Source organism: Glycine soja, chromosome 4 (assembly GCF_004193775.1).
Source record: "Glycine soja cultivar W05 chromosome 4, ASM419377v2, whole genome shotgun sequence".
Lineage (NCBI taxonomy): Eukaryota > Viridiplantae > Streptophyta > Magnoliopsida > Fabales > Fabaceae > Glycine > Glycine soja.
The window spans coordinates 47,088,686-47,101,488 of record NC_041005.1 but is presented as its reverse complement, the minus strand read 5'-3'; the positions used below and the strand labels follow the sequence as shown (position 1 = coordinate 47,101,488).

The 12,803-nt window shown below is 27.1% G+C and overlaps 1 protein-coding gene across 1 annotated transcript; it reads left to right on the top strand.

The window, feature by feature from the left end:
- The first annotated feature begins 4,025 nt into the window (after nucleotides 1-4,025).
- LOC114409998 (phosphatidylinositol transfer protein 3-like) lies at nucleotides 4,026-6,886 on the top strand. The gene is made up of 6 exons (XM_028373723.1): nucleotides 4,026-4,394; nucleotides 4,887-5,145; nucleotides 5,261-5,297; nucleotides 6,089-6,194; nucleotides 6,316-6,426; nucleotides 6,509-6,886. Exons 1-6 carry the CDS (start codon nucleotides 4,230-4,232, stop codon nucleotides 6,623-6,625), a joined length of 795 nt encoding a protein of 264 aa, XP_028229524.1. The 5' UTR covers nucleotides 4,026-4,229; the 3' UTR covers nucleotides 6,626-6,886.
- The last annotated feature ends 5,917 nt before the right edge of the window (nucleotides 6,887-12,803 follow it).

The following is a 12,803-nucleotide window of genomic DNA, read 5'->3' as shown; positions in this document are numbered from 1 at the left end:
TTTAAAAAAATATTATACATTTAGTTATCACTGTTTAAAAATTTAATAATTTTTATTCACGGTTAGACTATCATTAATTTTTTAATAATTTATTTTAAGGTGATATGTTTATGATGATATGACACTCCTATCCTAACATGATAATATGACCCATATGCTATTATAAAATTCTTTCCATAAATCTGCCAGCTTCATTTTTTTGTGTGAAAATGTCACACTATGCACATAACACTGACAAATCGGGCATCACCCAACCGATTTCCTCAACAACTTTTTTTTTTTAATTTATGATTTTTTTTCTTTATTTTTTAATTTTTATTAATATTTGTTAAAACTTATTTTGGTAAATAATAATTATTTATTTTTTAAATAATTTTTAAATTGGCATGAAATAAAATTTTGAAGGTGTTTAAAGTTTTTCATGGTAAGTTTTTGAGAATTTTTTATTATGCATATTGGTTTTTTATTTTGTTTGAACAATAATGTATTACCGTACTTTTCATGTAAATGATTAGAAGAGTATAACTTTTATGAATGCAATGGTGGTAAATAAAAAAAGTTTTAAAATCGTGTTAAAAACTTTAAAAAAATCACCTTTTTTTCATTTAAACAGTTTTTTATGATGACTTTTTTGCATTATTTTTCTTATAAACATTAATCACTATTAAGAAAAAAAATATATGTATTGATAATATAAAATTATTTTACTGTGAGTCATTCAATTGTAAACTATTATTTATCATAAATTTTATTGATTTTTATAAAATTACCATAAAAGAGTTATGCAAATCATGATTTATGATTAGATAATAGGATAACAAATGCTTGGGAAAATAAAAGAGTAAATTTCTTTTAATAAAAAAACTGTTGAGAAATCTATTTTGGGACAATCAATTTCTCACAGTATTTTATTCAAAAAGAATAAGGAAAAGAAGCATTAAGCTCCCTTAAATTTTGTTGTTTTTCTTTTTTTGCAAATAGGGACCCTCAACTTCAATTTTATCATAATTAATTCTTAAATTATACTTCTGCTTCAAATAGTCACCATGAACTTTAAAATTATTATAATTGATATTTACATTTTAACTTTTTCATAAATAGACACCTTAAACTTTAATTGCATTTCAATTAATCTTTAAAATTTATCTTTTTACTAATATTTTTTTCAACTTTTTTATCTTAAATGTTAATTATTCTTTTTTTTGTTGCAACTCATTTTTTTCATGTTTAAAATATAATAAATAATATAAATTTAAAAGATATATATAAAAGGGGAAATAATAACATAAATAAAAAATATTTTTTATTTTATTTTTTAATTTTATTGTGTTTTAATGTTTGAAAAAGTGATTTATAAAAAAAATAATAGACAGTTTAGATTAAATAAATAAACAATTGAGATTATTTTGTTAGTAATTTAACTCCAATTTAATATAAGATTTTGTTTATGAAATGGGTTATTTTTAAGAATTAATTGAAATGAAATTCAAATTAAGTGTATATATGTAAAAGAAGTACAAAATTAAAGCTTATGGTATCAATTTGCAAAAGAAATAAAATTTAAGGATCAATTCAAACAAAATTAAAGTTTAGAATATGTATTTGTAAAAAGAATAAAGTTTAACATGACTAAATACTCTTTTGTTTTTAAAATTTATAATAAAAGTTGTAACCCGATTGAATGTCATCGTGAATATGTGTCATTTTCACACATAAAATGGAAATTGTGAGCATTCTGTACAATTAAAGATTAGAAACTGTGGCAGATTTATAAAAAGAGTCAACATAACATTGACAGGTACTGATGTAACACATAAGTATGTGTTTTGGATTCTTGCGTCATCTGTTACCTTAATACGTCATTGTTATGTTATTATTAACATTTCATATTAATACTTTTCATTAAAAAATGAATGATAAATTAACGGTAAATCAAAATTATTAAATTAAAAAAATATGATGCTTACCTAAAAAACACATGATGGCAAAATATGCAATATATTTTTTTTAAGAGTCAAATTAATCAATCGGAAAATTATAGAGAATAAAAATAAATTTAAGCATATTTTTTTTATAATTTTTAATTAAGTTATTGATTTTCTTCCATTAGATTCCTGAACTTGAATTTTTTTTTAGTAAGATCCCTGTAATAATAGGTACCTAATTAAAAACAAATATAAGTTTAAGGATATAATTAAAAAAAACAATTTAGGAAGCTAATTAAAATATTTCATAGTTCATAGACTTAATAAAAAAAAATTACTAACTTCTACACGGTAGTATTATTATCTATGTAGGTAAGTAAGAATTAAGAATATGTTAGGTAAAAAATACTAGCATGCAACAATTGATAATTTTTAATTAGATTCTTTGAATTATTTATCATTTTAAATCAGATAGATAAAATTTTTTTTTCTTTCAGTTGAATATTTGAATTTTTAAACAAAATTCAATTAGGTTCATGTGAGACTTAACTATTTATTTTTTAATTAGATTCTTATGAAATTTAATTAAAAATCAAATACACATTCAGAGGTCGAATTTTTTTAAAAAATCAGATATCTAATAAAAAATTATTAAAAAGTTCATGGCCTTATAAATTAATTTATCTTTTTTAAATAACAAACTGAATAAGAGAAACAAGCGTTAATGAATATTTATGATTATGCAGTAAAAAAAACTATTTATGATTACATTATAGTGTAATTTTTGTTTTACATTCTAAAAGCAAGATGGATCTGGGATTTTTGTGACCTAGACGAATTAAGAAAATTATATTCCATAGTCCTTTGAATTTTGTCTTTCTTACAAAATCATTATATGTAATACTATTTAATCTATCTTGTTAGATAATAGGTTTCAAATAAAAATTTAACAATTTCAAATAAAATAAATTTCTTTCGGTATATGCAATAATAACAACATAGTAGTATTATTTTGTAAGTTATACATACTTTAATAAAACAATTAAATATCTTAAAATAATTCAATATCATAAAATTTGATTTTGATTCAATGGTTAGAAATTCTCTAATGACTTTTAATTCTTCAAATAAATTTTCACTATTAAGATCATCAAAACTATCATATTTTAAATCAATTTCAATTTTTATTATTTACTTTTTTTTTCCTAGTTTATCTCTCTTTACATTTTGCAACCCAACTAAATAAAAATAACTTATACCCACATTGACATTGCTATATTATAATTTTGTACTCACACCCCCAATTCCCAAACTTGTAAACAACTAAACACACACTTGATGAAGAAAAACCTAAATGTATGAGAAATTCAAGGAGGGATCAATAAGTGTGGTACAACTCGGGTTTGAGATTTCAGCTGAGCAAGAGAGGTTAAGATTCACAAATCACGATTTATAAACAATGGTTTATGACAAAAGCACTTAGTCATTATCCTCCATTACTTATCTATATCCTGATTCTTGCTATCGTGAAACGACTAGACCTCCGTTATGATAATAACGAGACATAAAGTGACAAAAAGATTAGAGAGAATGAGACATTGATTTTAATAATGAAAAAACCTTTAAGGCAAATTAACAATAATGTAACATGATTATTCAAGTGATCCAACATAATACGTGGACAACAAGAAGACTAAAGAGAGATCAATGGTGGAGAGATTAAAGGGAAAGAGAGAAAGTTTTAAACTCTTTTTTACACAATTACATTAACATTAATAGAAATGAAAGGAAAAAACATCCCATACCTTTTTTTATGCTTAACATTGTACTTGTCAATTTTTCTCCATAATTGTTGACAAATTTTTATTGATAAGTAAAAATATCACATTTAGTTGACTAATTACTGGTAATGATTTTTCCAAAAAAAATTATTGAAACTTATTTTATTTTTTATAATAAAGTTTCAATATAATTGAAAATTATATGAAATTTGTATTTTAATATTTATATGAACTAAATAAAATTTATTGGTATCCCTTTAAAAATGGACCATCGATGGTTATCCAGCTCAAGCATGCTCAAGGATACCACCGTCTAAAAGTTAATTAATTGAAGCGCACCTCAAATCTAACTGGGTAGTTGAACACTCGAAAAACTCCCGTCAATACGAACCACCAAAGTCACCACCAAAAGGTTATCAGCATTTAATAGCCAAAAAATAAAAACACATTTTGCTTGTCATTGTTATTAGTCAGAAGCTAGAAATTCGTGTTGAGTGTTGAGTTGAGGCAGAGATTCAAGAGAATGGAGGGTGTGAGCCCCGAGCCCCTGAGATCAGAATTGGATTCCAAATCCAAACATGACACAGCAAAAGAAGATGATGACGCTTTGAAAGACAGCACTGAAGCCGAAGTCACCAAAATTCGTCTCATGAGAGCCTTTGTTGAAAGCCGAGATCCCTCTTCCAAGGTACCCAATAGAGCTAAAGTTGTCATGTTTTTTTTTCTGTTACAACTAAATTAACTGTCATGGCTTTATGCCCTTTTTCTCTTTCTAAAAGTAGCATTTTGGTGTCAACGGTACTCTTTGCTTAGATCAAACATAGTCTCCGACAGATACTTTGTGAATCATATTGGTATACCTTTGTTTGTTTTTACCATGTTATCAGTATTTGTAAATGATTAATTTTTGTTGGATAACCTACAACTCGAGACTTTGTTTAAAAGATTTGAGTTGAATTAGAATGCTGGTATATGGATAAAACTAATATGACCATGATATTTCTTCTCTTGGGATAAGCACAGTGGAATACCCAAAAGCAAAAAATGTCTTTTTTTTTTTAAAAATCTGAACTGTTGTGATTATTTAAAATGAAAAATTGATGATGCCCAATTGGTTTGTTTCACTACAACACCAATTAGTTTGAAATTTTAATTTGATTTAGCCTTGGTGGGTGAGCAGGAAGAAAATGATTTGATGATGAGAAGATTCTTGCGGGCTCGTAGTTTGGATGTGGAGAAGGCTTCGGCAATGTTCCTTAAGTACTTGAAATGGAAGCGTTCATTTGTTCCAAATGGTTGCATATCACCGTCAGAGATTGCCGAAGATATTGCACAGGACAAGGTGTTTACGCAAGGACTCGACAAGAAGGGTCGACCTATAGTTGTTACCTTTGCTGCAAAACATTTTCAAAGCAAAAATGGTGCCGATGGTTTCAAACGTATGTTCCTCACTTGAGATCCCTTTACAATTCAATTCCTAATAACAGCCTTTCATTTCAAGTCCTCTTATTATAGTTGGTACAGAATAATGACAAGTACTCTTTCTGAATGCAGGGTATGTGGTGTTTGTTCTTGAGAAGCTTTGTTCAAGGTAAATCCCTTTTTCTGTTATTTCAATTCCGGCCAATTTTAGTCATTGACATTACGAAAAAATAAGTTGAATTCTTAGTTTCAGTTTTTGAATAAAGGATAAAATATAAGTTTGGTCCAGTTTGGTCCTTTTCTCCCCAAGTAAAAATATAAGTTGAATTCTTAGTTTCAATTTTAGTCTAAAACTCCTTTTCTCCCCAAGTAAAAATAAAGGATAAAATATAAGTTTGGTCCAGTTTTTGAATTTTTAGTTTCAGTTTGGTCTGTTAGGTTTAAAAAGTATTGGTCCCTTCGGGCATTACTATTAGACTAAAATGATCCTTTCAAAAAAATTTGTAGTGTCAATTTTTGTTGAGGTGATATCTTACGGTTTGGCACATCTCAATTGACTAAAATAGTGTTGTAAACTGATGGAAGGACCAACATAATCTAGAGACACTTCAAAGGATCAAAGTAAAACCTTGTAAACCAACGTAACGAAACTGAAACAAACAATTCATACAAGAAACCAAAATTATATTTAACCAAAAATAAAGGGCTGCCATACGTTAGTCTGGGAACTAGGATATATGTGCTGCTGCACTTTCAACCATATAGATGCCTACACTTAGAACTGTGAAAGGAGATATAAGGTTAGTTGGGTGGTTAAGAAAGAAGAAAAAGAGAAAAGGTAGTGCGTTCGATTCGATACCTGGTGCTAACAAAAAAATTAACAAATTAACAATTAATAAAAAAAACTTAGAACTGTGAATTTAGTTAGAAGATTGTTAATGCATCCATTTAACATGTCAGGATGCCACCGGGGCAAGAAAAGTTTCTTGCCATTGCAGACATTAAAGGATGGGCATACGTAAACAGTGACCTTCGTGGATACCTTAATTCTCTATCCATTTTGCAGGTATAGGTCTTCCTCCCTTCATTGACCATTTCTCTCCATAGATCTTGTGCACAAGTTTTTTGTGTGTTTTTAATTGGAAACATGAAGACCTCATAATCATATCCCTTTTTTCTGATTGCAGGATTGCTACCCTGAAAGATTGGGGAAGATGCTTATTGTACACGCACCTTATATGTTTATGAAAATTTGGAAAATGATTTACCCTTTCATTGATGAAAATACCAAGAAAAAGGTGACACTTCAAATTTATAATGCATATTACATATGTATGAGATGTTGTAGGAGCATATTTTGAATGTTGCACTTTCTTGCAGATCGTATTCGTGGAGAACAAAAAGCTGAAATCAACATTGCTAGAAGAGATAGAGGAGAGTCAAATCCCGGATATATACGGAGGCCAAATGCCATTAGTTCCTATCCAGAATAGCTGATTAAAATCATTGAAAGCCTTTTTGGCCAATTTATTTTCTCCAAATAATTTCAACTTCTGTACCAGGAGTTAAATGCAGATTGGAGTTCTCTAGTTGGTCAGATTATCTTAGCAGATTCACATAAACTTGATTATGCATTGCTTAATGCTTATATAAAGCAGGCTATTATGCAATATATTTTTTAGAATTCCAATGCACATCCTCAAATTCCAAAACACAAAGTAAAAAAAGAAACAATTTGCTGCTTATAAGCTCTACCAACTGAAATCTACTAGCACTTATTCTTTTGGTCCAACCATATGTATAAGATTCGGAATCTACTTTGCCCCATCTATGTCTATATCCAGTACATCTATAAATTAACCACAGCCCACAGTCTATATATAGTCCATAATGAAGAATATCTACATTATTATTAATAGTAGATTACAAGTTATATCCTATAATTTGGGTCACTCCTACAGTGTGAAAGGGTGCACAATTGCCCCCGTTTGTTAAACAACAATGAATGCAAATCTAAACTTGCTGTATTTTCCACTTTTCAGTCATGTCTCAATTTTCTACTTCTTTTTTTTTTTTTTTTCCACCTCTTTAGACATCGAACAATCCTTAACTTTACATTCACAAACTAATTCAGATGGTGTATGGGAATATTAATATGTAAGATATTTATAAATCAAAATGTAATATCTTCGATAAAAATATAAATTGTATATTTTATTTGATATATAATAATTTTATTATATTATAAAAAATATAAGAATAATACAACAAAAAATAATGTATTATAACTTTATTCAACTCTGCATCAATGCGTGATATATCAAGGTATATGATCTTGAAATTTTCATATTGACTAATGATATTATCAAATTAAAATATATAGCTGAAGATAAATTTTATTAGACTCAACCCAAAATCTAAAATGATATTAACATCTATCATTGCAATTATTGTTGGTTCTATCCCGCTACCCACCATCAAACTATTATTAGAATACTCACAAATATCTTTTCTAGTGCTCAGTGTGAGAGGAGTGTGTTAAAGATTTCATATCTATCAATAATATAACCAAATTTAAAATTATGTGTGGGGAGAGGAAAACCTCACTTTGCCAACCGAACGAGTTTGATTCATATTCATATTCTAATATGGTATAAGTCTATCATATTGATTATTATTGTGTCTATCATGCCACCTCTATTGCGTTATTATTGAATCACTTGCATATATCGGATCATTGACATCAGGATCGAGGAGGGACATCGTTCATCAATTTCCATGGATATAGAAGTTTTTGTCTTTGACGCTGAAATTGAGTTATGATTCTGCCATGGCAGCTAGAGCAAGTCCTATCATCTTCTTTGCCACTGCTTATTAAATCAATGGTGGCTTTTTGCGTAGTCTATTTTTCCATTTAAATATTTTTGGACACTTTTCAAAATGGAAGTGTAACGAATCTACTGATTGGACTCGATGCTTTCAGCTTAATATTTGAAGGCCCAATCAAATCAAATACTCCCCATGGCACCTTGTGTGCAGACTAATATTGCATCAAGGATCATTGGTAATTAGGCAAGATAGGTCATAATATATTTAAATTCTGAATTTATTTTTTATTTTAAAATTTTCTTATCTTTTAAAGTTGTAAACAAAATAATAATTATGTTTTACTACTCTAAAGTGGTGAATTTTTTTTTGACAACTTTAAATTATAATTAAAAAATAATATTATAATAGATGTTTCGACTTTTAATAACATTTGTTATGGTTTATTCCTATCGAGATATTAATTTGAAATTTACCCCAAATAATAAATTAAAAAAAAAACATTGTCACCTTTGACCAGGGAAAAACAACCACCAAGGAAATTTATTGGTGGTGAAGATGTGGAATCCAAAGTGATCATAATTAATTTTCTTAGCTCTTTGAGTTTTCCTGAGTTTATTTATTTATTTTTAGTTCTTTGAGTTTTTTTTTATGTTTTTAGTTGAAGATTTGGTTTTTTATAGAAAGGAGACAATGAGAAAGAAGCGAGGAAGGAGGAAGAAAATTGTTTGGTATAAGAGCATCTTCAATGGGAGATACTTCCATGATTTTTTAGGCTAAGGAACTGTTTCTTGTGAGTTCTTCTGGATTGGAGCATAGTAACGTGGTAAAGTGGATTCCTTCGTTGCTAAGAATAATTTTTTATATAAGAACATCTCTAATGCATGAAACTCATATGGGTTTCTTAATCATCTTTTTGTGGTTTCCGTATCACTTTTTGTGGTCTCCGCAGTGTTATGTCATTCATAAGAAACTCATAAAATTTTACTCCAATACAAGAAATCGTAAGAAACCGCAAGAAATCCAAACATTAGAGTTTCTTATATAAGAAATTATTCTTAGCAATGAAGGAATCCACTTTGTCACGTCACTATGCTCCAATGTAGAAGAACTTACAAGAAATCGTTCCTTAACCTAAGAAATCATGGAAGCACCTCCCATTGAAGATGCTCTAAGAAATTCTAATGGTTGGATTTCTTACAATTTCTTATAATTTTTTGCATTGGAGTAAAATTTATATGAGTTTTTTATAAATGACATGGCACTGCAAGAACCACAAAAAGTGATACGGGAACAAAAAAAATAATTTAAAAACTCATATAAATTTCTTGCATTAGAGATACATGTGTCACATATGCTGGTATTAAACTGTGTACGGCTATACATTACTACTCCGTCGCAGTTAAAATGCCTAGACGAAAATTAACATAAAATTTGAGATTACATACAAAAAGTTAAGGATACAATCGAGTAAAATAAACAAATAATGGTGAAATTAATACTTCAAAAAAAATACAAAAAGACGAAAAATACATCTTTATCAATTTAAAATTGTATACTACTTTACTTACATAGTGTACATTATTTAAAATTACTACAATGTTACTCCATCTTTAAAAAATAGCTTAATAATTGACTAAAATACAAAACACTGTAATTCAAGCATGCATTGAATAACTAAAACATATTTTTCGAACTTTCGCATTCTGCAATCACTGCATTTGAATAAAGAACCTGTAACAAGTGGTGGCTGATGAGATGATGGTGAGTGACACTATGAGAAACTCAGCCAACCTTTTGTTTTTAAATATAAAAAAAATTAAGTGAATTAAATTTTAAAAACTTATTAGGATTAAGAAATATATTAAAAATATTTATAAATTATTCACAATTAAGGATTTTATATCAACAGCATGAATCTAACTTATCCTTAAGAAATATGAATCTGTATCTTATCATTGGATCAATCTTCATTATACTTCAGTCAACCTTTATTAAATATTAATTAATAATAATGTGTGTTGTGATGTTGGAAGTAGTGGTCTTTGAAAGTACAGAAATGAATCAGGCTTTTTTTGCTTTACAGAGCTTTAGGCCAACTGTAACAACCTGAAGGTTTCTGTACTTTCCCTGAATCACTGTTTCACGTTGCCAAGGAATAGTAGTGTATGTAATGTTGCTTATTAATTACTACTTAAATACTCGTGTATCCTACACTTTCACTATCATTTGTTTCCCATTAATATTTTACTGTTCACTGACGTACTTTGTTGTCTGTTTCCTTCATGAGTGAGTCTTCCTGCTTTGTAAAAAGCTAAAAACCTCAGTGAGATTTTCTGTGTGATTCTGTAACAGTAACCGAATCACTCATGAAATGAATGCTTTGCTAAGCAACCCACCTTTCTCCATTCAGTTCATATGACTCCATCAATGTATACGTACTTTGCTTTTTAAAGGAACTCAATTCAGCTCTATCTTTTTTGGAAAATTCTCTAAATTTAAACAAGATACTACATTTTATTATTTCTGCAGAAAATAAGTGCATTTTTTTTAAGATACAATATACTCCATATTCACTGGTATACAACTCCTAAACTACGTAGATTTCATGATCCATATCCCAAGAGTTTTCATAATTTAACAATTATTAATGTTGCAACTTAATACTAGTATTTTCCATGAACCATGATCCATTCATGATCTTTTTTACTGCCAGATTTTTCATGATCGAGCAATTATTATAAAGTCTTCAATTTTCTATACGGGAAGTTCAGTGTTTTTTTTAATAGTGTGTGTGAAGTATTTATAAATTTTTTCAAATAAATATAATTTTATAAAATTGATTATAATTAAAAAGGTTAAATTAAATTTATTTTATATATTGAAATTAATATTATAATAATTTAAAACAAGTTCTTAGTCTAACTAATAGGATATTGGGATGAGAAAAAAAATAAAAGAAACAAAGAAGAGAAAAAGGTATAATTAACAAAAGAAACTAAATAGAAATATATATGTATTGTTTAGAATTTAGATTGGTAGAAATCAAAAATAAAAGAATTTCTCTGACTTTATAAAAGAATCAATAATTTTTGTTATTAACAAGATTTTATGTTTACAAATATTTTAATATTTTCTAATACAATATTACTTATTTTAGTTCTTGAAAAGATGCCATTATTTTAATCTTGAGAATATTTATTTATTTTAGATAGCGCTTAAAATGAAAAAAAAAATATTTTAATATTAGAGGGAGCAAAATAATAATTGTTTTTCTAAGATGACCAAATTCGAATATTAATAATATTAGACAAACCTAAAACATATATTTTTTAAAAAATAAACCTAAAAGATATTTTACTCATTTTCTTTATGTATAAATTAAATATCATTTCTAAACAAAAAGTTGTATGTACTATGCAGGCTTCTTGATGTTAATTTAGTGTTTGCATTTGATTACACGGCTAAATTAAAGGGTTGGGAAACAAAACCTTCTATATTGTTTCGCATCTAAGTCTGTTGACCTTGTTGACTTGTTCAGACGAGGCCCAAGGGACGAAATATTTATTTGGTGGCCTCAATGTTATATAAAGTTTTCTTTTTCTTCGTTTTTATCCTCTTCCAAAGATTATTTTTTTTTAAAAAAAGGACTCTTCCAAAGAGGTTAAGTACCACATTTTTTTTAATCTAATTTATCTGCTTTAAATTTTATCTTTTTGCATTTTCACTAAAATAAGCAAAGCGTAAGTACATTTTTAACGTTTAATCAAAGGCATATAAATAGAACTAAAAATGTCTAAGTTGAAAAAATACAAAAAAAAAAACACCAAAATAATATATTTTTTCTATAAGAAACATAAATGTCATTTCGTTGAAGATTCAAAATTATAGCATGTTGTATATAAATTAATTAACGGAGAGAAATAAATGATTTTATATACATGTATAATCAAGCATACCCATAATCGAAATTCATTATTTATTATGATATCATCTAAGAGTCCTAAACCATAATAAATAACAAATAAAATAAATATGCTATTTTAAAAACAAATAAAATAAATATATATAATTTATAAAACTTATGCTGCAAAAAAATTCCAATGCTGACAACACATTATAATTGACGTAAAATATATGACATTTAATTTAATTTCTAGGAAATATATTATATTGGCGTAAAATATATGACATTTAATTTCTGCAAAAAACCATACATCATTAATTTTCGGGAAATATATTATATTGGTGTAAAATATATGACATTTAATTTCTATAAAAGGTGTTAACAATATCAAAATTAAACCAAAAAAATAAAAATAAAAACCAACGTTACAAAAATATCAAATGAAAGTTATATGAAGCAAAACATTCATCAATCCAAATATTCTATACAAGCTGTTGATTTAGGAAAATTTCCAAACCCACACTAATAAAATGAGTCATCTTACACGACGACTTGACCCACCAAATTCTCCATCTATATGCAACGATTATGTTTCTCATTTATGTAAAAGAATAAAATCCCCCGAGAAATTTTTAGTCGATGAAGGCAATGAGAGAAATTTTATGGTAATTCGAAATCTATTAATTGTTGTCTTGAATTGTTCTACACAGAACAGGAACAAGTAGAACAACAAAAAAACATAAATAGATGAAAAAGTATTTTTATAAAATTAACTTTATATTATTATTAATTTATTTAAAATTTTATTATTTATCATTAATATTATAAAAGACATAAATGAAAAAATTAATGTTATATTAAAAAATAAAAATAAAAATTATTTTAAAATAATTTTGTTTCTCTTGCCTGACAATTATAATGAAAGGCAGAACTAACATTGTT